General features: G+C 39.8%; 1 protein-coding gene across 1 annotated transcript in view; it reads left to right on the forward strand.

The window, feature by feature from the left end:
* Window positions 1-26,342, forward strand: part of RBM33 (RNA binding motif protein 33) — a 100,174-nt gene that overhangs the window by 65,001 nt on the left and 8,831 nt on the right. The window contains exons 14-17 of the mRNA XM_058815625.1: window positions 32-319; window positions 7,965-8,606; window positions 20,843-21,046; window positions 22,419-22,607. Coding sequence (XP_058671608.1) covers window positions 32-319; window positions 7,965-8,606; window positions 20,843-21,046; window positions 22,419-22,607 — 1,323 coding nt within the window. The remainder of the gene's footprint in view (window positions 1-31; window positions 320-7,964; window positions 8,607-20,842; window positions 21,047-22,418; window positions 22,608-26,342) is intronic.

A 26,342-nucleotide genomic window follows, 5' to 3' on the forward strand; every position in this document is an offset into this window, starting at 1 on the left:
ATCAGCACTTCTTTTCCTTTATTCTTTCCAGAGTACCCCATCCCAGAATATTGTCAAGCGTTCCAGCCAGCAGCTGCAGGCGGCGGCTCCCAGGAACAGCAACCTGCGCGAGCTGCCCATCGCCCCGGCCCACGCCCTGGACATGGGCAGCACCCGCCGCAGCTCCGCCCCTGCTGCCCAGGTCAAACCCATCCCCAGCTCCCTGCCTGCCACCAAGCCTGCCACTGCTGCTGCCAACTCCCAGGGGAGGCCTGAGATGAAAGCTAAACCCATCACCCCAGTGGGCCAGGCAAAGTCGGAAGGAAAATGTGAACCGGAGGTAAGGGATTTTTTGTTTTGCTTAAACAAAAGTGTTGGGGAAGATGAAACAGGAAAGCCTTATCAATATGATTGCCTGGCAAAAGATTTTGAGGATATGGAAACTATAAGATTGATATGAAAGCAAGCTTTGAGATACCTGAGTTACTGAACAACTGGAAAACAATGGTGTGCCTGGCTGAAGGGTAATCCCCTTTTGATGAAACAATACCCTCTGCTTGCAGACAGGTCCAAGGATCAGAGCAGACCCTACTAGCTTGGCAGGAGTCCAAAAAGTAGTTTTTAGAGTTTAAAATGTAACACAGTATAGTAATGTAATGGTTCTTATAATTTTGTACTAAATTAGTGAGAAGTAAAATATTCAACACAGAAGATTTATTGTATTGTAAAGAGAACCTCGCTCTCTTACACTCTTATCCTCTTTAACTCCCTCTCTCTCTCTCATCCTCTTTGCCACTCTCTTCTCTCAAGAGCTGTGAGAGAAGAGCTGCTCTGATCTGTGGCTGGCAGCTCCCAGCAGGGCCCTGCACCCACACCCTTTACAATAAACCCCAAATTCCACAACCTGGCTTCAGAAATCTGGCTTCTCTTGTCTCTGTCCCTCCTGACTGTCCTACCCTCCGATACTCCTGCACAAAAGATCAAAAACCAAACAACGAGAAACAAAGTTCCCACCACAAAACTCCCACCTTTAAAAGACTTTTCTAGTCTGATTTATGAATAGAAAGCACATTTAATGTATTATCCATCAAATATTTTCGGTGCCACTAGAGGCCTCCCTTCTGAATTGCACTTTTTTATTGTAACAGCAGAAATAGTCTCCGTTGACATAGAAGGTCAGGAAGGTTGGCAAGGCTGTGGTGAATTTGTTTTGTGGGAGGAGTTGTCATTTCTGCTAGGAACAGGTGGAATTTGAGTGAAGGTGATCAGTGATACAAGTCTCTGAAATACTCATTTTGCCCGTTTTTATCTTTGGGAATTACATCTTATTTTCAGGTGATCATATTCTTCTAAGTCTGAAAGCCTCTTTGTCATTTTGCATGATGCTGTGTGGCTCAAAGGCAAAAAATAGAGGCTATTTGGAGAGCTGTCTTCCTCATGCTGTTTTCCTTTAGGCTGTTCAGTCTCTACTAGGCCTTGAGCATTCCTGCAGGAGATCATAGTTGTGCTGTCCATGGAGCTTCTTGCTCTTGCTCCTGAAAAAGAAAATCTCTTTTTTATGAAACCTTTTCATGTAAGGGAAAAGAGGAGATGCTTTGAAGTTTTCCATTTTGGAGAAGGTGATACTGTTTGCTCTGCTGGTATTCTGCACAATTGGAAAAATCAGGTGCCAGTGTTTTCAGCTCCACTGGATCGTGTCATGTGAACAGATGACCGTTTCCCTGCACATCTCCTGGAAGCTAGAGAAGAGTCTCCATGAGCTCTGTTGCTTTGAGAGAGTGGGTAGGATTGGACTGATGGTGCTCTTTATATCCTGAGCATGATGGCTAAATGCACCCTGTGTGCTTTGTCAGGCTATTCTGTGAAGAACTGTAAATCTTCATAGTTACAGTTAACCATGAATCTTGTCTCAAGGACCAGGTTTTCTTCAACAGCCATTGAAAGCTTTAATTGTGATAATGCTGTCTTCCTTTTAAGCTGCTCATGATTAGCTTTTCATCTTGTTCTTGGATTAGGGATGGTCATAACTAATTTCCATAAATGAGGCACAAAAGAAAACCAAAGCTATCAGTGTTTGACCTCCTGTGCACTTGCTTTTCAATGGAAATGAAAAAAAAATCCTTTTTTAGCTTTCAATTTTCACCTTTTTTTGGAAAAAATATTTTAGTAATCTCTTTCCCCTTGATTCAGTCTCTTGGAATAATCTCAGTCACAGAGAATGTAAAATGCAGTGCTTCATAGGGAAGCCTTTTCTTTCAGGCCAGTAGCAAGGTAAGTCTTGAAAAATCAGCTGCAGGCCTCCACATCTAAAACATCCTGAAGTTATTCTGTAGTGTAGTCTTATGAAAATTCAGGCATTAGTTCCAAAGTATCGCTGGCAGTATTTAGAAAAAATATAAGAATTTTAAAAGTTTTTTTTAGTTAAATAGAAAGCTAAACAAACAGCCCCAAAGCAGTCATCTGGTTTTCTCCATTTTACATTTTAAACATGCTCTAGTTGGTTATCAAACCAACTAATCTTACCTTTGTGAATTCTTAGTATATTACAAATAAAACTTTCTTTTTATTAATGACAGTTTTGACAGAAATAAAATTCTGATACCTGTTTCATGCAAGTTTTTGCAAAGCAGGATAAAAAACCAAGGTTGTCTTGGAACAAATGAAGTGTCCTGGTGAAGCCCTTGTAGTTATATTTGGCAGGCATTAGAACCTTGTCCTTCCAAAGCACACCTGGAACAGAGCCTGGTGCTGCAAACACTGTAGAAGCTTTGTCCCATTTCTGCTGTGCCACTGCAGTGGTCTTGGTCACTGCTGCTGCTTATTGTCACTTATAGATGGTAATGCTGCACCAAAAATGTTCATTTGCAAGCATTTAATAATTTCCTTCACTGTTTGTGTAATGTAGTTTATTACATATCTTTCCTTAGGCAGATTGTAATGTTTTACAGTCTTTTTTGTGTGTTTTTCTTGTAATTAGGTGACTTCATCCTGTTCTTTTGCTTTTGATGATGATGAGAAAGAGTTAAGTTCTGTCACCTTTTCTAGCTGTATGGCACATAACTAAATTGGGCAGGTTATTTTGCAAGTGACTTCAACTGGAAAATTAAGACTTTTCTTTGCATCTTTCTTCCTAAAGAGTCAGTGGCTCTATGAGTGGCCTATCATTCAGGAAGCACCAAAAAAAAAAAAATAGCAGTATTGGCTGTTAGAGGTTTTGCTCACCCTAAATATAGATATTTGAAAGGTTTGCAATGTGAGGAGATTAAAAACTGTATATTAGTGGAATGCTTGTGTTCCTGTGAGGCTGCAAAATACTGACCTTAAATGCCTGTTCAGAATAGCTTTTACTGCCCAGGATTTCAATTGTATGTCCTTAGTCTGAAACATCACTTTGTCATTGAAATAGGAAAGTCTGGATACTGTGGGCCTAATTCTGCTCCTGTTGAAGTCATCTTAGGATTAGAGCAATTTAGGCAGTATTAAGCATTTTTGAGTTTAAAGAAGAGGGAGAATGGAGAAAGGTGATGTGTCTTTAGGAGAAATGGATATTGGAGCTCAGAGCAGGAGGGAAATTAGTAGAGCACTGTGCAGTCATCAGTGTATTGATGTTAGTACTTACACTGGGGATAATATCCTTGATGTACTGAAAGAAAACCTTTGTATTCCATTCTTCCAAATCCAGTGAATTGTGAATTTTGTTGGATTTTACATTGCTGTCTTTTCTAACAAGTCTTGCAATATGGAAAAAAGTTGCTGCACTAAATTACTAGATCAAATCTATCTGAATAGTTTAATATTTTTGGGTATGAACGCCCTGAAAAATTGTAGAATTTCTTCCAGTTTAAATAATTTCCCTTCCAGATTTTTGTAGTGGTGCCTATTTTTTTTTCTAGTTTATGTTTTTAATGTTACAGGTTAAAAAAATAAAGACAAGTCTGCTGAATAGGTTTGTGTTTGTGCCACAGATCAAACCATTTTGAATGTTCTGTTCTTGCACCCATTTTGCTGGGACACATAAGTGATCCTGGTTGCATGATTCCTTTTTTGCTCCTTGGAAGCCTACCAGAACATTAACAGTGTCTGGTTCTTATGACTCAGCATTTAGTTCTATTAATTGGCAATTAATCCTGCAGACTTCTGAAAAGGTATGGGTTTATTTTTTTTAATTTACTACATGAAAAACAAGTTACTTGGTATTAGGACTTAAATTTCAGTAGAAAGTTTAATCCCTTGATTTAGAATGTGTCCCTGCTGCCTTTTCCTAAGTTAACAGATTCTAGGATCCCCAGAAGGATGTGGGACTGCTGCTTCTCTTTCTTGCTGGTGCTCTTCAGCTAGATTCAGGAGAGCAGCCTGTAATGTTTTCTTTTGGTGCTTCCTATCAAAACTGCCTTGGATCTTAAGGGAGAAGAAAAACCTGCAGCTAAGGCTCAGTCGTCCTTCAAACCTCAGTGAAATGCATTGTGTTAAAGCTATTCAAAGCAGGATGAGAATTTCCACTTTAAAAAGAGAAGAAAAAAAAAGAAAACAAACTTAAAACCTGGCAGAAAAAAGCCACCCCCACAAACCAAGTGCCATATACATTTACAGTGTACCATTTCTTCATGTTGGGGAGTTTTCTACCCAGATCACATGAAGCTTAATAATTTGTCTGGGGAAAAAGCTGCTCCATGTTTTTCTGCTTTTTTACCTACAGATAATGTTGCTTCCAGACCCAGAATGTGAAAATTACAGTGGTTTGAACTTTGAAGGATGTGTACTTTCTCCCAGTTGATTCTGTAGGCAGAATGCTTGTTTTCCTGGCTTTTTTTCTTTTTTTCCTTGGCAGTGCTGTTGCTTTTTGGAAAAATCTATACTGGGCTTACTGAACTAGTGGGATGGAAGTCATTAGCAATGGGCATTGTGTCCTGTGTTCATCTTGACCCTGTCTTGCCTGTTCCATATGCTGAATGTCCTTATTACCTACTCTAGGTCATTTGTGTGCACTATACATCACAAATATACCCCCACTCTCTAGGATGGTGTATACAAGGTGCTCTTAGAGCTGAGGAGGAGGGGATTTAACTGCCCCTCTTTTCATCCTGGCAAGGAGTTTGCTGTCCTTCTCACTCTGTGCTGTTGGGCCATTGTACAACTAAATTGAGTTAAAGCTGACTTCTAATGGAGATATTTTGTTAATCATCACAGGGTCTTTATATTATCTTCCTCCAGCTGTGGGGGTATTTTGTTTAGAATTTAACAGTAACAGTAGTACCTTGCTTTTGAAGGATTTAGGTCTACCTGTAGCCTGTTAACAGACTGATCTGCAGTTGTCATATAACCTCAGGGCTCTTGATGATTGATTTTAACTTTTAAGAAGGGATTGACTTCCTAGGATCATTACTAATTTCCTTAGTCAAGTTCTAGAGAGGAAGGTTTCAGATTATATTTGAAATCAAATTGCCTGAATATTCTACTAAGCATTCTTTGAACTGCATGTGTGTTGGTAGTAAAGTTTATGTCTAGTTTATGTCAGTCATCTTTCTGTGTTTAATTCTGGCATAGTTGGAATCAGTATGTCTGTCCAAGGGCTGTGGCAGGGATGTATTAGTCAGAGTCCCTTGGGATGTCCATTCCTTGTGTGCTGGCAGGGCTCATTTGAGTGTGCTGCAAAGCACACATCTCTGTGCCATGTGCAACCTTTGAGTTGGTGTTCTGAGCCTGCCACACCATGATCTGTCTCCCAAGGCCTTCAGACCTTGTTAGGTGATAAAATGAGCAGGCAAATCCCTCATAATAAAGGGCACTGATAGAAGTGGTCTCCTGAAGACTCACGCTGCAATGTTCCGATTGAACATAAGGGGAAAAAAAATTACAGGACTGCCTCCAAAAGTAAACTTGGTATTGGCTCATGGCATCCATCAGGCTTGTTTAGATAAATTATTATAATCTAAACCAAAGCAGGTGAATAAACTAATTCATTAAGTGAAAATTCATTAAGTTTTTCCTCTGAACAACTGTAGTAATTGTGATATTTAGTGTCTCTGAAAATGACTGAAATTTTTATTAATTGCAACAGGATCTGCATAACAGCACATCCTCCTCCTAGCTGGAGCTTACATGTTTTCTCATCCTTTGCAAAGTATTCTTAAGGGTCTTCATCTTTCCCTGTATTTCAAAAGGATAAATTCTATTTTTTGGGGGTAAATTTAAGGATAAATTCTAATTCTATTTTTTGCTACAATCCACCATCTCCAGTAGTCAATACAAGATGAAATATCTGTGTTTCCTCCTCTAGAAGTATGTTTCTGTACCACCTATCAACACAGAGCTTTAATTTAGTTGTCACAGTGGTTATTAGTCACCATCATCATGTTCTACAAAGTATAGATAAAGATATGAACTTTTGGGGGCATGTAGCATTCTCATGCAAAGAACTGTGTTAGATCTCATCCCTGAACTACAATCCATACTTAAAACATAAATACAAATTTTAAAAATGCAATTTGGTTAGTCTTATTTAGTAACTGTTTTGGCTTCTAATTAGACTGCTGATTAGATGCTTGCAATTGAACTGTTAATTTGAGACAGTGAGCTGGTTTTACTGACTGTGAGAATAATCCCTGTCAATACCTGCTCAGGGAAGAAGCAGCTACAGCTGAAGGAAACAAACATTCAGGATTTGTGCATCTGGGTACTGTGAGTGCAAATCTGACTCTGCTGGGCTCTCACATCCATGAATCAACATTATGGCTGAATCTGTTCTGCTGGGTTTTTTCTTGGATTGGGAAGGATTCTAGGGTGCACTAAGATTAAAAGCTCTTAAAAAAGCCCAAACCTTCAAGTCATACATTTGGGTTACATCTGTTCAAAAAATGGCAGTTGTGTCAAAAACAGTTTGCACCCAGTTGCTGCAAGATACATAAAGGTTTGTCACAGATTCCCCGTTTTTGAGAAATATTTTAGCACTCTTCATGCATTAATTTACCAGCATGCAAAGTATCATTACTTCAGGAGGCTGTTTTTAGGAGTGGTTGATACATTCTAGGTAGAATGTTGGGCTCATTACCATTTGTAAGCATTCTCTATAAATCTAACTTAATATTTCAAATGGTTAAAAAGAGAGAAATAATAAAATAAAACAGTATTCTTCCTAATTTTGAAAAATATGTGGTTTTATTGCAAGAGCCATTTGATTTCTTTTCCAGGGTGATGAGAATCTGAATTTCCCTGCCTCTTGCCCATTTTATACAGCTTTTCATAAGAACCCCTTCTGCCAGAGTGGAACAATCTTTAGGAAGGTTATTTGATGGTGTGTAGTACTTTCAGAGAGGCCCAGGGCTGGAATATTAAAGGCATTCTCTATATACCATTAATATTCCAGCACTGCATTTGGCAACATTTTGATTCTGAAGAGAGTGCATGAGTTCAAGGTCACAGAGATTGACTTGTGCTGTTCATTATAACCAATTATTGTGTGACAAATGAGTTTGAGATCAGGCTTAAAATTCTGTGAGAAAAATCAATAGTTCTAATCAGGGCCTTTCAGGTCATTTACCACCCTACCTTTTGTTACTTTGTCAGAAAAGAGCAAGATAAAACCTGTGTGACAGTGGGTTGCCTCTGTATTGTTACCTTCTATTTGAAACATATTTTGATATCTTGAATTATATTAATAGTTTAATTGGTTTTGGAAACTTTTAAATTAATTCCAATTTGTCAAACTTTTTTTATTATTATTTTTTTTAGTATTCTGATCAGATTTCTCAAGTGGTACTAAAGCTTTTCTGTCTAGGAAGTAGTATATCTAAGTCCTAAACCAGATTTGAGCTGTTTGTCTGTAATGAATAGCAAATAAACCCTAGCAGCAGATACCAAAGCAAGGCTATTAGTGGAGTGTATCAGGGAAAATGTAAAAAGCTCTACATCTGAACTAATTTCATATTATTTTGGCCAAGCTGGCATCTGTTTAGAATTCCATAAATTCATTTGTTTTTCCCTTGTAGTACCCAGACGAGGATGAGGAAACTCGGTTGTACCGTTTGAAGATAGAGGAGCAGAAGCGCCTGCGAGAGGAGATCCTGAAGCAGAAGGAGCTGAGACGGCAGCAGCAGGCTGGGGCCAGGAAGAGAGAGCTGCTGGAGAGACTTGCCCAGCAGCAGCAGCAGCAGCAGCCTTGCTCCCAGCAGCCCTACCAGCAGCACGAGGAGGACTCCTCCGAGTTCCCCACCAACGGCAGCCCCTACATCCCCCACTCCGGCCTGCAGACCCGGCACAACGTGAAGAGCAGACTCCTGGTTAGAAAACAAGACGCAGTAGTGGCCAACATCCACCCCAAACCCACAGACTTCCCCCAGGGCGCAGGGGACGGCCCCTACCAAGGACAGCAGCTGAAGCCAGTGAAGCAGCTGAGGCAAACCAGAACGATCCCTGCGAGTCAGCCTCAGGCAGCCCCCAAAGTGTTACCGAGCAAGGCGGCCACGGCGGCGGCGCTGCCCACGGCGCAGGCGGCGCGCGCGGCCGCCGTGCCCGGCCGGCCCCAGGAGCAGAAGCCGGGCGTGAAAAGGACAGTGATGCAGCGGACAAACAGTGCTAGTGATGGGCCCCATGGAGGCAGCAAAGTCAGGGTGATTAAGTTGTCAGGAGGGGTAAGTGTACAAGGCTCATCTCATCTCTGTGTCTCCTCGTGGTTTGTTTCTGTGTGGTTGACTCTGTGGAATCCCGAAATAAATGATGGGCCTGAGATGGTGAGGGAGGTGACAGGTTTAGCATATCTAATAGTCTATATATTATATTTGCAGAACTGTAATTTATTAGCAATTATTCAACAATTAGTGTTTCCTGTAATACTTTACTGCCAGGCAGTTACCAATGACATCATAGTGAAATACTCCTTTCTTTTAAGTTGTAAATTGGAGTCTGAAATCTCAAAGACTGCTCAGTTGAGCTCCTTTTGCTTAAGGTTGATAGGTCTGATAATTGCTCAGAGAAAAGAATTTAGGTGACTTAATTATTAATTATTTAACTAAGGTTTGGTTAAAAAGGACCTGCTTATTTGGAGGACCTACTTATTTGGTAAGTGAGGCCACCTAATTTAGTTGTGTGCAGTTGTTGGTCTTAGTATGGTTTCTACTCAGTGGAAGATGGTTTTTATTTTCTTAGGAAGCATGTTATGAAACTGATCTAAGCAGTGTGTTGGAGAGGGGTGTTTTCTGTTACAGGCTGGGTTTAAAACGTTACCATTTCACTTCTGCATCTAAATGAGATTTCCTTATCTCTTGATGAGGGGTCTTTTATCTGCAGTGTGTCCCTTGAGCACTGGTGTGGAGGACTCACAGTGATGGTCTTAAGGACAGTGTGCCTGTTTAAAATATGAGGTTTTGGTGAGAAAGTCTCTTGATCAAATTTCTTCTGTCTCAATGAAAAGACAAGTTAATTTGTTAGGGCTCTAAAGAAACTAAGATGAGGGGACATGGAGATCATGTTGTCAGTGTTTGAAGACTGTCCTTGGTTTTTATGCTGAGGAGGAAAGAATGATTTGATGTAGGAGCACATTGGAGGTGTTTTTCTGCAAGAATGCTTTTACATGATTTGGAGAATTTTATAGGGAAAACAAAACAGTTGTAACAGGGACTGAACAAGGCCTTGGAGGTTAGGCTTTACTCTGTAGAAATGGAGAGGAAGTTGAAAAACCAGTCTTAACTACTTTTTATGAATGTTTTTCTACAGTTCATAAAGCTTAATTGCACTCAGAGTTGTGAATTGCATAATGACTGTATGGTCTTTCCAAATATTAACATACAGGGCATTATTGACTACATGCAATCCTGCAGGTCACGTTGTTGTCAGTTCTAATTCCTCAGATGTGGTAACTTAAGTACAGAAGAATAAAGTACAGGAAACTGAAAGAAATTAATTCTGCTAAGCTAAAAATATTTATAAGTATGTCTGCAGGAATCCCAGTGGCCTGCAAGAGGTATGACAGGTTTGTGATTCATGCATAATTGAATAAAGCAGTCATGCACAACTTCTTTTATTATGTGATGAAACAAAACAATGCCAGTCACAACTGTATAGAGCTCCTTGTAACAAATAGTTATCAGTGCCCACAGCAGCATCCACAATGAAATTGGTTTTATCACATGCTCCATTTCAGAAGACCATTAATGATTTGTTTCAGATAAGTGTGATGGTAAGCAAGAGCAATTAGCTTGATTAAATGCATGTGTAACTCCTCTTTAATTGTGTAGAGAAGCAGATTTACTCTGTCTTCCTTAACTTTCAGATACTGAGGTTTCAGCAAGGTGGAGCAGGTTCTTAACATGTAGCATTTGTCACTCTTTTCATGTTGCCACGGACTTCTTAAGTTTCCTTCCAGCTATGGGAGACTGAAAGCAAGCATTGCAATTAGCTGTTAACACTGATCAATATAATTGATTAATTTTTAATCAGTTAGTGACAAACTGAATCTGTGACTTTATCTCTTTGACCACACAAGGAAAAAAATATAAATTGAGCAGCAGGGCAGACAGTCATCTAGTCCATTTCTGACAGGATTTAAAAGAAGAATTAAAAGGTGCTTGGGCTCCAAATACTACCACAGTTGGAGATTGTTCTTAGTTTTCACTGCTTTAGTCCTGCCACATGCTTAATTTATTTTCACAACTTTTGCCTGAGCACTAAATATAAAGCAAAAGCCAAATCTCATTTTCCCTGGCCATTCTCCTTAGCATATGATAGTGCTTCCTCTTACTCCTTGCCTTTGGCCAAAGGGTTGCTGGCATCTCTTACCTGTATGCTCTGGCTCTGTCCTGCAGCTCAGCATCCGTGGCCTTGCTCTCTCTGTAAGTCCTTGTACTCTTCTCCTTTCCTGGGCTCTTTTGTGCAGAGCTGTTTTGAATAAATTTGTACAAGTGAGATGCTCATGATCAGACAGAATGCAGGTTCCCTTTTGGAGCTTCCTGGGTTCAAGTCTGTCCTGTTTGGCAGCCCCACAGGGGAGCTCCAGCTGAAGGAGCTGCTCCAGCCCAGAGCTGTTCTAACTCACTCTCTCTAGCCCAAGCTGGCCTAAACCAAAACCTGGTTACAAGGACTGTTATTAATTCAGTAGGATCATCTGTAGAACCAGGATTCAGTGCTTTGGTGCTGCTGCTGATGTTTTTTGTGTAATATTTAAGCAGTGTGGTGTGTTGGTGAGAACTGTGGAGTACAAACACTGTCACAAGAGAATGGCTTCCTTTCCTGAGGGCAGTGTCTTTACCAGGCTGAGCTTTTGTCTGTTTGTGTTGCTGGGCACAGCAGTGCTACTGAAGATCTCTGGCCTGTAGGTAGAAATATCCCTTGGGTCCTTAAAAAACAAAATGGTCTTTCATCTGTTTCTGCAATATTCTTTTGTGAGAAGATTTTACTTTTGGAATTTTAAGAATTACCATGTAAATTCCAAGAATATTTTAACTTGTTCAGCTTTCTTGACACATAAGATGCCTTAATTTACAATTTCTGTTCTTCAGGAAAATTAAAGTAGAAAATGATTCAGCATTTTCAGTATGTCAGACTAAGTCTGTGTATCAAGGTGACATGTTAGGTACTGTCAGTAATGATTTTGTCTGTTGATGCTTTTTTATTTTTTAAATAAATCCCACCCTTCACCTTCTCCCCAACACTTTGCCCATCCCTTTCTAATATACATATAATTTATATGGGAATGGCAGTAAAGTGAATAGTTTTCCATTTAAATTACTTCTTTAAATGTTACATTCCTGGAAAAATAGGCAATGTTTAGCACACGGACTTGGATTTTTTTTGTTGTTGTTGCGGGATTGGTTTTTTTTGGGGGCGGGGAAGGGGAGTGGGTTTTGGGAATTTTTGAGGGGGTTTTTTGTTGTTGTTGTTGTTGCTGCTTTGGTTTTGGTTTTATTCTTGGTTTTATTTTTTCCAAGGAGGCTCAGATACTTTTCAGTGAATGCAGTGTGCTTTGTTTTTGTGGCATTTCCTCAGAGCTGTCCTTTTCAGATACAAGAGCTCAGTGTATTCCCTGAGCATTCATACTTGTAAATTTTACTAATAAAGCATCTGAGACTTGCTGGGCTTGCTGAGGAGCCTGAAGTCAATCCTAAAGTTACTTGTAAGTATAAAGTCAATGAGAGTGTAGGAAAGAAACACCCTAATAAATCACTTGAAAATGTGATCATAAAATTATAGAAAATAGGGGTGAAAAGACTGTTGAAGTAATTTATCTTGAAAGGAGGGGATGAACTCTGAAGTATTCCTGACAGATTTTGTCCAATGTTTTTCTGAGATCTCATTATTGCAGATTTCCCAGGTCATCTATTCCAGTATCAAATGTGTATATTTAGGATAATTTTCTTAGTGACCAAATTACATTTTCTTGCTATAGTTTTGAATTTCTGACTATGTGTATTATTCTTGAAGAGGGGGAAGAATTTCTCTCTTGTTTTAAGCATATCTTAACTGTTTCTGAGCTCTAATATCTTTGATTCTCTCTTGATGAGTCATGTTTTTTAACACCTTGACTGTTTGTGTTGCTCTTTGGGCTCTCTGTCATCAATCTGTCTGTTAAGAGTTCTAGTACTAAATGTAATTGAATTCATTCGGTCAATATATTCAGAGTTTTTTCAGTCCTGGAAGAACAGGTTTGTACCATCTATAATATTAGATATCTAAAGATATATGAAACACATGCTGAACATGTTGTCTATTTAGTTGGAGGTTCTGTGGTAAATTACAATATCATAAAATCTCTGTGTTATTGTCATCTTATGTTGTTGGATGATTTTTCTCTTAGCCAGAAAATGTCCTGCCATGCTCAGAGAGCTGTGTGTCTGTCCCAAAGGCCTGAAAATGCTGGTTCTTATGCTGCACCAAGAACACACCAATCTTTGTCTCTGTGGAAGGCTGCACAATGAGGGTTTTTTCATAAATACATAGATAAAAATACAGTAAAATCTTGGTGTTCCCTGTTGCATTACAAGCAGTATCTTGTAAGTGATCCTAATTCCCGAAAACCTGAAATGCTTCGTATGAAAAGCTTGAAAAAAGAGCTGGCAAATTCTTCTGTTTGAAAAGCCTGTCACAAAAAAATGTCCTCGGATTGCAAAAACAAGATGGAAATGGAAGATAGACAACTTCGGTCGAATTTCAAGCAACTGGGAAGTGTGAGATGAATATGGAGTTCTAAATATGGAAAAAAATACAGATTGATATGATTGTTGTTTGATAATGTAACCTTATCAACCAACTTTGCTTAATGTTTGTACTTGTTTCTACTTGCATGTATGTGTTCAAGTTTAATTAAAAATATTTGACTTGAAAGCTCTTTAGCGCCTTTCATCTAAATATGTCAGGAATTGCAAACACAGGAATTGCAGCATTTGTGTGGGAAGTTCATGAAGCCCTTTCCCCAACCCTTGACAAAGGAACTCTTCCCCTGTACAGTCCTATAACATTTCAAGAAACAGGAGAATGACTTTAGTGTTCATTTGTATCCCAGAGTTTGAAGGAGGCATGGATAGTGCCTGCCTAGGAGTGGGCTGGGGGAGCTGCAGGAGCCACATCTGAGTGCCCAGGTTCTGTGGCCAAATGAGCTCTGAAGAAGGACTCTGCCTGCCATAACCTGCAAGATTTCACTCTGGAAATGTTTCACAAGTGGACATTAATTTCTTGGTTGTATGAAACTGTTGAAAGGTGTCCAGAGGAGGCCCCAAAGTTGGTAAAGGGACTGGAGCACCTCCCCTCTGAAGACAGGCTGAGAAAGTTGGGGCTGTTCTGCCTGGAGAAAAGAAGGCTCCAAGGAGACCTTACAGAACCTCCCTAAAGGGGCTGCAAGAGAGCTGAAGAGGGACTTGTTACAAGGGCATGGAGTGACAGGACAAGGGCAATGACTTCACACTGAAGAAGGGTTGATTTATATTGGATATTAGGAAGAAATTTTTTCCTGTGAGCGTGGTGAGGAGCTGGAACAGGGTGACCAGAGAAGCTGTGGATGCCCCATCCTAGAAGTGTTGAAGGCCAGATTGGACAGGGTTTTGAGCAGCCTGGTCTAGTGGAAGGTGTCCCTGCCCATGGCAGGAACATTTGAAAATGAGTAAAAAGCTGTGTCCTCCCAGACCTCCAGTGAGGATGGTCCCTATAGAGACAGAGTCTCTGATTTCATGCACTGGGGTCAGGAGGTGTGCTCTGCTCTTTAGGGCATATTTGATTACTGGGAAAAGGAAATAAAGGGACATGTGTCCCTAAGGGCACACTTAGAAAGTAAGAATTAAGGTGACAGCCAAACCAGACACAGATAGTACATTTTATGGGCTTCTCATAAAATGTGTGCAAGGGAGAAGAGGTACTTACCTAAATTGAATCTGACTATGCTATAACATGGATCTAAAGTGCAGTAAAGTATTTTCTATTGTAGACTGCAGAACAGGTTTCTTTGCCATGGTAAATGTTACAGTGCAGAATTCATGTCTGTGTTACAGAGATGTTGGTGTTACAGTGTCTTGGAGCCCAGTTTCCTGGTGAAGATAGCTGTGACTCCACTAAAGTGCTTTACAAAGAGAAAGTCAGATTTAATGTGAAAATGCAGTCTCTTAACTTGGGAGGCAAGCTTGCAGAGTTGTAGAGTTCAATATTTTGAGAAGTCACATCCCTCTGTTGAGAAGTTGGACCACTTGGAACAGGCCTTCAGGGCAGAGGTTTGGCCCTTGAGTCAGGAGTGTTTGGGGTGGGAGGGAATGGGGTTGTCTTTGTTAAGACTTACCGGGAGCTTCAGGCGGGACACAAGAGGGAATTGACTTGCCAATAGTTTCAGGCTTGAAGGAACATGAACTAGAAAGGCCAGACACAGCACAGGAAGGGAAGTTCTAATTGTACAGGCTTCTGATATCCAGTACTGGCTTTCTGTGCCGTAGCTGGGAAGTGCTCCTCTTGGAGCTTTGGGCCATCACAAGATTTGTATCACTGATATTTTCCAGCAGGAGCTTTTTCTCTTGGTCTTTCTCTGCATGCCCAGTCTTTGCTAAAATTCTCTGTACAAAGACCTCTCAGACTGGCAGCTGAAAAGTGAACCAGGAAACTTTGCTTAAAACATTGTTTATCTATACTATGTACTTTGCAGATGACACATAAAAATTGAGGTATTTCTGAGAGTGGTAGACATGCCCATTCAGAACCTTGATTTTGCTGTAGATTTAACATATAGTTTTTATTATTTTTTCATAATGAGCAGGTGGGTGCTTTAACTAAAAACCATGTAGTTGTGATTGAACACTGATTCAGCATGATTCAAGCTGTGCTTTTGCCACTCCCAGTGAAACTTCATGAAGCATAGGTGTATAGTCAGGTATGGGGCTGGGACTCTCTTTGGCCAGTCCTTCTCCGTGCCTTGGTTCTCCTTTCAGGTGGAGGAGCTACTTGAGTTGAGAATTGTGTTAGTACATGGGATTAAATGGAATTAGCTGCTTTTTCTGCAAGATGTTTTCTTCTTCCTGTTCTGGCTTTTCATACACCATTAGGCACAGAAGATGCTCATCACATCATGGCTCACTGAAGCAGTGTAACAGTGTCCTTTTATCACAGGAGGGGAACTATTTCTGCATTATATTTATTTATTGCTTAGTCTGGGTGCTCTTGCTCAGGTTAAGTTCAGCCTATAAAAAAATTTTAGGCTGGGAAAAATTAACTGAATCACTGACCAGCGTCAGAAGTGTCTTTTTTCTCTGGTGTGAACTGGGAATGATTTGGCTCTTTCATCACTTTTGTAGTCTGATGTAGCTTATTGCTGTGTGTACTTTCAGTCAAAACTAGCCCCTTAATATGTCTTAAACCAGTTATTAATGATGAGTTGTCTCTTTGATACAGTGGCATTTTCTAGCCTGGTGGGAGAGCAGTTTTCTTAACTACCGCTATTCTTAAAAAAAAAAAAAAAAAACCTTTTAAAGGTCCTAGAATGCCTGGGGAAAAAAAAAAAAGGTCTCCAGGTGTTTCTCATTGGCATTTGACAGATTGAAAACAGATCTTCAACTGTTCAGAAGCAGTGCTTGGTCATGTCACTCGGTTGTGGGATATTTGGCAAGTGATTAGGCTTCCTATTCCCAGGTCCCCAGTCTGTCAGCCAGCTGTATCAAAGTGGTAAAGCACTGGAGCAGCAGTCAAAGAGAAATAGCTCATTATTAGGGGTTTGCTTCTAATATGTGTTCCTGATAATTATAGTGAAAAAATACTTTATATATTAGATGAAAATCACTGTTGTTCTATGTGGTTTTTGCCTTTTTTTTTTTCTTTGTTATGTGAGGATCACAGCTGTCTTTGTAGTTGTTTGTTTCACTACAGTCATCTGCAGTATCAGTAAAAAGCAAGTTTGCCTATGCAAACCTATTCAGCTCAGGAATAGTAATTTCTCTTCTCCTGAAAGTAAAGATAAATTTAATAACCAAAAGCATGTTTTCCTTCCCCAACTGCTGTGATACTTAAAAGGTACTAATTTCTAGAAATATTGACTTGAACTGGTAACAGATGAAGGGTTTCTCCTTTCTTACAAGAAATCAATCACAGTACAGTTTTGGACTGAGATTTCTCTACAAGATTTAAGTCTTCATCGTGCTACAGAGAATTTGAGTTGTAAAGCATCTCAGAAAAGCTGACAACATTTTGCTTCTCTGTGTTATTTTTACACAAATCAACCAGAGTTTATTTATTCCCTTATCCAGCATGCACATCCCTTTGCCATTGGACAATTTTGAATTAGCTTTATAAAGATTACATGGATAGAGCCAGCATTGTGGTGGTTAATAGAAACCTGTGCAGTGAGGTCTGTGGGCTGCAAGATCACTAACAGTGCCAATGACAGTGAAGTATGGCCTTATCGAAAGGAGAATTCATAAGAGGCTGCCCTGGGACACTGCACCACTGTCCTTCTGTGTATCCTGACAATGTTATCTGTCCTCTCAGTGCGGAGTATCAAATGTCTGTCACGAGTACAGAAATTAATTTAATGTCACCTGAAGACATGCAATTAATCTTTTAGAGGTTTTCATAATACCTTTACAGAAAGAGTTGCCAGTTTGGCGGATTTGGATTTTGGGGTTTAGCAGAAGATAAGGAAAATTAATTTTTCATCAGGGTTAATACAAGCTAGCAGGGCCACAAAGGCTGAGAAAAATGGTTTGGGAATTTGTCAAGTGTTGTCACTCTAGAATAATGCTGCTTAACGTCTGATAGGTGTAATCAAGAGTTGAGATTTCTATAGAGAGGGATTAATCAATTTGCTCACTACAGAATGCAAGTTGGTGATACCATTCCTTCATGGGGTTTAAGAATGAAAATAAGATTTGATCTGTCAAATTGCAAGCAGCTCTGACAGTATCAATAGGCATTTTTATCAGTACATTTTAAAGCATTTGTTATAAATAAATTTGTCCTGCTAATGTTGGTGGCAAATAAACTTCATCTTCATCATAAAACTGTCATAATGGTTATGACAGATGTTCCAACTTGGTAAATTCAAGCAGTCCTTCATAGAATTCTGCTTGTAGAATTTGTGATCTCATATTTGACAGAATTCTTTCTAAGTTGCTCAAAACACAACACTGACTATATATAGATCTGTATAGTGAGAGGCTGATGAAAACCAGCCTTGATAGGTATCAGTGGATTGGTTCTAAAATCATGGCCTCTGAATGGCATCAGTTCTTTTTGTTAGTCTAGTTTCAGGTCAAACTGCACATTTTTCCAGAGCAGAGGTTTGAAAAACATTCACCATGTAAATCAGATTCTTTTACCTCAATCTTTTGAGCTTTGTTTATACACAGTATTTGAAATTAACTTGTTTTGGCGCTGCTCACAATCCTTCAGTACTTGAAATTTGAAAGACACTTTTTATACTTTCCCCTTTAAGTTGCAGAACTCCTGCAACTTAAAAAAAAGGCATTTTCATTACTCCAGCTTTAATTGAATAATAGAGAAGTTTCTTTTAAGAGAACTCTTTTCCTGGCAAGATCTTAGGAAGGCAGAACCTTTGTAAAACTTCAAAATTTATAATCTAGAAATTAGGTAGTAAACAATAAGAGGAAAGCATTCTTCTGTGATTGATTTGCAGACGAATGAAAATTCATTTTCTGCTCAGGAGTTTAGAGGAAATTTGAAGTATAAAATCAGGGCTTGTATCAGTCTGTCCCAGGTCTCTGTGGTTGAATAAGGTGTTCTACCTGGGCTCAGCGTTTTGTACATCAAATTATGTGAGACAGGCCATGATGATGAATAGATGCATCTCTGAAAAATTTAGTGCAGCCCTGTAAATTGTGAAATACTAGGAAAGAAATAATAGGAAAGAAAATGTATTTTGACATGAGAAGGCTCAAAGCTTTAATACATCCCTCTGTTGCTGCATATTTAAATCTGGGGAAGGCAGTGGTGTAAGCTGATTAAAAATAACAATACAGAAATTGTCTTTAGGAAGAGCAATAATTGATTTAAGATGAGCTAGACTTGAGACATTTTAAGTAGGAGAGATGTTAGCAATTAGATCTTAGCTATTTATTTTCTGTGATTTAGATGATTTGGGGTAGCTACTAGAGCTTTAGTGGACTTACCTGCTTGTCTGTAATTTGCTGTGAATTTAAGTCCAGAAGTTAAAAAGCTTTTTTTCAGGTGTTTTGCTTGACTTGGTTTCTTCATTGTTGTACCTGGAAAAGCCACTTGTTGTTGTCTTGCATGGAAGTTTAAAGAATGATGGTGGTGGTGAGAGTAATTCACCACTACATGGTTGTTCATTTTAGCTTGGATAGTGTTTGTCCTTGCACTGTTGTGCCTTTAACCACTGAAAAAGGAATTACTGCTGAAATGCTTCTTCTGGGTCACTTTGCTTGTTGCCACATGTCACTTAGCAGTCATGTTTGGTTTTTATTTCTTAAGGAAACCACCAGGTTTTTATCTTCAATTGAAGCCAGACTACCTGGAACAGGAATTAATGTTTTGCTGACTTGCTCAGCTCTGTTAGACCTGGGGCACCTTGTCTGACTCACAGACCTCTCTGGAGTAGTAGTGCTGTAGTTTTGTCTCTGCTTCCTCTCTTCAAGTCATCTCAAAACCAGTAAATGTTCAGAGCAGTAATGTAAAAAAAAGGATTACTTGATCCAGTTGCCTTTCCTTTAATTCTTTTTGCAGGAACAAGCAAAACTCATTCCATCCCTTTTCTTTATTGTTTTCTGAAGGTTTTCTTCTGAAATGGAGCAAGTCATTAAAAAGTCCAGAGCTTTCCACCTTTTCAGGCTCACAGAAGCATCTTGGTAGCAGCAAAGACCAGTGGTGGCATTTGAGACCCCAGCAGGGAACAAACCCCTCAGATTTTTCATCAGTGCAAACCAATGTGGTGTGCTAATGCCTTTGACTCTGTTCAGTTTATACAGTTTTATTTGGTGATAATTGAGCTTGGTAGTTAAATATTGGGTGGTTGTTGGCCATCCTAGGCTTTTATGTGAAATGATTGTTTGCTTTTGAAGTTTCTGTAATGAGCATGTTGGATGTGTTTTGTACTTGAGGGCTTTGCTCTCAGATGCTCTTCCGATGTGCTGGGATCATTTTTTGGTTCGGAAAGAAATGGTTGCAAATATTTACGGTTCTCACAGCAGGCATTTAGCAGAGATTAGATTTTAACTCCCAGTTATTGCATTTAAATTCCTCCTAGAATTTTTTTTGTTCCTTTTAGTTTCATCATCTTCCAGCTGCTGTAGGGTTGAATAAAAGAAATTATCTGATCAAGGCATAGAGCTTATGGTGGTGTTGATATCAGAACTAATATTAAAACAAGGATTTAGTGCTGGTAAGGTTTTGTGCATATGTTTGGGTTTTTCAGGAGTGCTCTTGCTATTGTATTTTTGAATACAAATTGAAGAGAAATTGAGGGGAAAGGTTTGTAATTTCTCACTAATTGCTGCTCTTAAAGTTTTATATACCAAACGTTCCATGAAGACTTGGTGCCATTCAGTTCAGCAGAGAAAAAAACCTGTTTGTGATTAGAGGTGGAAAAGACAGATGCACATTTCTGTTGCTTTCTTGCTTTGGACACTGTGGACAAATGCCATGATGAGCTTTAGGATTTTCCCTGTGACAGATTGTGCTTTTGAGTTGTAGTGCAAGGAGGTTTGAAGCTCATTTGTCTGGGATTTGAGTTCTTGAGAAGTTGTAGCCTGCATATACTTTTGTCATGCACAGGCCTTGATTTTGAGGTGTAAATTCTGAACTACTGAACTATCAAACCTGAGACTGGTTTATGGTTACAAATATAAGAGCTTTGTAAGGCAAACAAAAAAACACCTTGAGGAACTGTTCAAGTACAGACAGTGTCCAAGGAAAAGGACTGCCTAAAAAGCTGCTGGTATAGAAGTTGAAGAAGGAGTATGCACTTCAAAATAAGTACCAATTTTTTAACTAAAGAGGGGTTGGAGGCTTAAAGATGAGCAGAGCATTTTCCTGATTCTTCTAGCCTCCATAGTTGTTTGCTCCTCCTTCTGCAATGTGCATATCTCTAATTATATTAAAAAAAAAAAAGAAATAAAAATTTAACACACACCATAGTTCACATGTAACCTGGAAGGAAAAATTATTTGGAAAGAGAAGTGAAAGCATGAAAAGACGTGGTTGAGCATTGTAATTATAATAAAACCTGAAAAAAGCAAACTGATCTTCAGCTAGCACAGATTTATTTTAGGCTGAAGTGCAATTTCCAGGCTGAACCTTTGCACACCACAGCCACCAGTTTGCTTTAGCAGGCAGAGCCCTGGACACTCTCTGAACGAGCTGAATGTGGCAGGAGCCTGCTCAGGGCAAGGGTGTGCAGTGCCTGGACCCTGAGCCGCTGTTGTGTTGTTGATTTCAGCAGGGGGGAGAGGATGCTGGCTTTTTTCACCCCGAGGGCCAACCCCAGCGGCCTCAGCCGCCCCCGGAGCCGAAACAGCCGCCAGTGCGGAAGGTCACATTGACAAAGGGAATGCAGCAGCACCAACAGCAGCAGCAGGCACAGATCCATTCACCAGCTCCTCAAGGAGTCAAAAACATCCAGGGAATCCATCAAGCTAAAAAGGTGATTTTCAGACGCATATTGGAGCTAGAAGTTTCACTGTCTAGCTGTGTTGCTCTATTAATAACCGGCATTCTGTTTGTCAACTGCTAATGCAGGGCTGCATGACCCAGGAGATGCATAATTGCATATAAAGCTTTTAATCTAGAGAGATTTGTTTGTACCCAGCACAGGCTGGCAGTGCCTGCAGAGTGCTTCATCTGCTGATGTTCTGGCCAGCTCAGCACTCCCTGGGGAAGTGCATGTATCCCGAGACAGCTACTGGAGGAGATGGTAACCAGTGTGCTTTTTAGCTTTAAAACCAAGCGGGTTTTTGAAGTTGTGCTTAAGATTTCATTTTGGCAGTTTCCTGCTTATGTAGGAGCACACAGTAGCTGTTTCAGGATGCTCTTTGTTGGATCCCCAAAGCTGGTATCACTCAAAACAGTTGGTGATCTTGTAACTTGATTTTTGCCCTGATCTTACACTGGTAGGAGGCAGGAAAGGGTCAGGGTGGCAGCAGTGTGTTCCTTCTCTGCATTTGCAAGCTGGCACACTCCTTGAAGGTAGCTGGTATTTTGGCTTTTAAGTTAGTTCTTGGTTTTCAGCTGTTGGCCATAATCTTCCTGTTTCATGTAAGGATAAAGTTTTGTTGCAGATGTTGAAGTCTTTGAAAAGTTATTACTCATCATAGCCTTTCCAAGTAGGAATCAAGAAACTCTGTTGAATGTTGACTCAGTGTTAACTCTGTTTAATGTTTGTTACTCTGTTTCATTGTTATTTTTCCACTTTCTCACTGTTCAACATTTAGTTTGCAAGAATTAAATCCATGTGTTTTCTGCTCCAGAGTACAGGGGAGAGGAACTTTGAAAAAAGTTATTTTAAAGTTATTTAGCCTTATGTGAATAAAACCAAGAGTTGGTAGCAGTAGAGATTGAAGGTGCTTGAAGCACTTTGCTGATCTTGTGAGTACATTAAATTTAACTATGGGTTAAGAATAGAAGAAGGAGAGGGATCACCTGTTGGGTTTTTTTATCCATACTCAAAATATGGAAGCTGAACACATGCTGCTGATGTGATCAGTGTTGAAAACTAGGTTATATATTTTTGTCTGAGATCCTCCACTGCGTGCTTGATCAAACTGTGCTAGAGCTGAGGCTTCTAGGATGAATGCAGTATATATAACCTGTTATCCTGCTAAAAGAGGTTTGCATAAGCAGTGGAGGAATATGTCAGTAAGTGGCCTTTCAAATTGGCAAACAGCAACAAGCTGTTTTAAATCAAGACTTTAATCAAGTTTTCAAGCAAATAGCCAACTTTTATATCCTCTGTCAAGTGCAGCACACAGAGTCAGTGGGTAAGTAAATCAAAATACTGTTACTTTTGTTGTTGGCAGGTCATTATGCACGGCAGAGGCAGAGGAGTAGCAGGCCAGATGGGCCGAGGACGCCTGATGCCAAATAAACAGAACCTGCGAGTGGTGGAGTGCAAACCTCAGCCCTGTATTGTGTCAGTTGAAGGGCTTTCTTCATCAACTACTGATGTCCAACTGAAAAACCTGCTGATGTCAGTGGGACCCATTCAGGTAGGTCAACCTTGGTTTAGCATTTTTGTGCCAAAAGGCTTTCATTCCAGAAAGCTCAATTAATTCCCTGACACTAAGTACAATGCGTGCTTATTGGTAATTTATGTTTGAAGGCACCCCCACCCACACAAGCTACACCTGGTAGCAAAGACAAGCACGTGATGATATTGCAGCACAGGAGGCACAGTTGGATTTTGCTAACCATCACATTCCTGCTGCAAAATTCTCCTTCATTTTGGAGTTCCTCTGTTATTTTCATAGCCAATACAAGCCTGTCCATTCTGTGAGGTTGTTGAAGCCAGATGGTCATATCAGAGCAGATGTATTTTGGGTGCTGTCCTTGTTTATTGTTGACTTGCACCTACTCTCCTTTTTGACATTTACCTTTTCCTGTCACTGCAGTCCTGGGGTACAAGCACCTGATGACCCAGAGGACACTTTATACTGTGTAGCATCCTCTACTTTTTCGGTCTTCTTTGGAGGATTTTATTGATCCTTAATTTTTTAGAAGGTTCTCTTCGTTAGGGGCCTGTGGGCAAGGTTATGACATGCACACACTTATATCTGCTGTGCAGCTTCTGTTCACAAACTGCCTTCTGGAACTGATGTGTCAGTTAAATGACTTGAGGAAAGCAGGAGGTTTTCAAAGCAGTGAAAGGCTTAGGAGGCCCTCTCTGACTTATTGTTACTGCATTTAAAAATATCATTCAATGAATAATGAAAAATACAGGTGAGAAATTTTTTTCCTTTTGACAGGAACAACATTTTCAGACAAATGCAATGCATGAATTGGAGGTGTTCTGTGAGAATTCTTTACTAGGATCATCTCTCTGTTGCAAAACAGACTGCTCTCCTAAAAATGAACATTCTGCCTCACTTGTTCCTGATTTAGTAAATGGAATAATGCTGAATTATTTACGTCATCAATTCAGAGAGGTTTAATTTGTTTGGGAAAGCAAAACTAGCCTCACAAAATACTTTGTGCCTTTGTGTTCTGTAGTACTCTAGGAAATTATTCATACAGTTCCAAAGCACATTTATTCAGTGTTTACTTGCTAAATCTTGCATGAGAATATTAGAAGGAGATTAATAGAAACCCTGCAATGAAATCTCACAATTGAGAGAAGTTATTGAGAATGTGCTAAAAAATTTATTCAGTACTTGCTGTTTCATAGCAGACTCCAAGCCCTGGTCTCTCAATTCAATGTCACAGACCAATTTAGAAGGATGTACTTACAGGAGAAAAAACAGTGACTAATTTTCTAGTGGGATTTGATGCATATCTATGCCCTCCAGAACTTGTATTCTTGCAGCAGCGTCAACTGTGCCTTTGGAAATTATGCTTTCTGAATCATCATCCATTTTCCTTACAAGAAATCTAGAAGTAGTGCTTCAACAAGATGTTTGAATTTAGCTTTTGTGCTAATTCTGCACTTGAATTTCAAGTCTGACTTGTAGAAGGCTGGAAATTCCCTGGCTTGTTTGAGACTAAATGATGTTTCACAAGTACAAATGGTGAGATATGCGGGAAAAAATGGATGCTTTTGTAGGAAGAATATGAGACTGGTTCCACCATCTGTAATACTTAGCTTTTTGATTTTGTTTTGTAATGGTACCCTGAGAAGTGGCACCACAGAAGTGTTAATGCACCAAATGAGGAGAATGCAGTAACAATTTGACTTGAAGGACAAGAATGGAAAACAAGAATGTTTGAAAATCTGCATTGTTACTGTCCACAGCAATTAGTTTTATAGAGGTGGTGCTAGATTTTCAGAGAGGTCAATATCCTGAAGTACAAAAGTGGATTTTCTCCTGGCTGTAAATTAATGTTTTAACTCCTGTTTGTGCTCAGTGCTGCACAAAATCCTCTGCAGCTGGGAGGGTCAGGAGGCTCTGATAGCAAAGGGAGACTCAATTATTTCCTCATTCTTCCTCTAATATGTGTTTCATGTAAGGGACATTGCAGGGAGGAGTGCTGAAGGGAGCTGCTGAAGGAGAGCCCAGCAGTGGCTGGAAGAGCTCTTTCCATGCAGGTTTTGGGGTTTCTGTGTGAGGACAGTGTGTGTGGGAGGCATGGACCACACAAACAGATCTTGGATATGCACAGCTCTGGTCCTCTAAGATGAAGTGTTGCAGCTTGATGGACTGAAATAGGAGGGATGTGGGGAGATGGCAGTTGTGAGAAAATAGCAAGGTGTGAAATTCTAGCTGCTTTTTTTGAAATTAGGCCAAGATGCCCAGGTTTTTAGCTGGTTTCTTCAGCTGATGGAGCTGAAGAAATAGTAAGGGAAAGGAAAGGAGAGTCAGTTCTATCTGACTCAGTCTTTAAGATGTAGAATATCCTGTCTTCAGCTGTTGACTATATTCACCAAAATTTTCCTTAAGGAGCTGAGTCCTTCTGAGATCAAGATTTTCATTTGATTTGTCTTCAGGGGAAATAAGTGTGTTGAACTCACAGTTATTTTTTGCGGTTGTAAAGGGAATTTAAATCTGAATCAAAACTTTGGGAGTTCTCTTCATGCCTGGATAGTGTCTTGAAATGACACATATCCACCCCCCAAATGCCTGATTAAAGGTAAGGATTCCCCAAGTGTGGGACATAGTTAAACAAGCCCCTCTGATGTTAAACAAGCTCCTTGCTTTAAAGCAGCATGCAGACACAGCTCAGAAAATCTGTGTATCAATTTCTGCTGCAGTCTAGATTTGAAGGTCGGAGTGGCTGAGACAGAGCTCCCAGAGAGGAGGCAGAAATCCAAGGAGCTCCTTGCTCTTTCACAAGAGGAACAGACCATGAGCACATGTCCCTGCTGGTAGAGGAGCTCTGCTTCATCTTCACCTTCCATGCTGGGGCATCTGTGAAGCAACTGATCCCACACCAGCTCTTGGTTCCAAATATCATGAATTTGTTACAGTGTGATCATCCTGTGTATCTTCCCTCAGAAAGTGAATCTTTGCTGACATAAGAGTTTGAAGTTGTGGAAAAAGTCTATAATCTATCAATGGAGTTAGCAGGGAGGAAGAGATTACTTTGCTTTTCTGGGTCCAAAAGGCCTTGGGGTTTTATTTTAGCTTTTTCTTGTCAGTATCACTCTCAAGGTACAAGAACCTTGGGATGGGAAGTTAAAAACTTCCCTCAGTTTATGATGTTCAATGCTCCCAGCTTTGTCAGCTGGGACAGCTTTCATTGAGCTGTCTGTGAGTCACAGTTTGGGAATAACTGGACATGCAAAAGACAGGATGGGGGAAACTTAGAGTTGAAGTTGGAAATTTGACATTTTTCCCTTCCCATACCCTAGAAATGGAGAAAATTACCTTTTCCCATGTACAACCTTTGAAATACCTTCTGTTGCCTAATCACTGAAAACTCTTTCATTCTCATCCCTGCTTCACTAGATGTGCTCTGTTATTAACATAGGAAAAAAAATACCATTAAGATTCTTAAGACATTGAATATAAGAAAATCTTATATTGAATATAAGAAAATCTTATATGGGGCTCCAGGAACATCCCCTTTGTTACAACTGCCTTTTACAACTCAAACATGATGAAATTAGCAGAAGTGCTTCCTTCCAGCATACACTCTGCTGTTACACTCTTTCTGGAGAGGATGGGCTTTCAGAAGCAAATAATGTACCTCCAGTAAAATCTCACTGCTGATTCTAAAATAATTACATGTTATAAATAAAATTATGTATTCCAGAGTGTTGGAAAGTTCGGGAGATTTCTGTGCACATC

The sequence above is a fragment of the Ammospiza caudacuta genome, chromosome 1, assembly GCF_027887145.1.
Source record: "Ammospiza caudacuta isolate bAmmCau1 chromosome 1, bAmmCau1.pri, whole genome shotgun sequence".
NCBI classification, from domain to species: Eukaryota; Metazoa; Chordata; class Aves; order Passeriformes; family Passerellidae; genus Ammospiza; species Ammospiza caudacuta.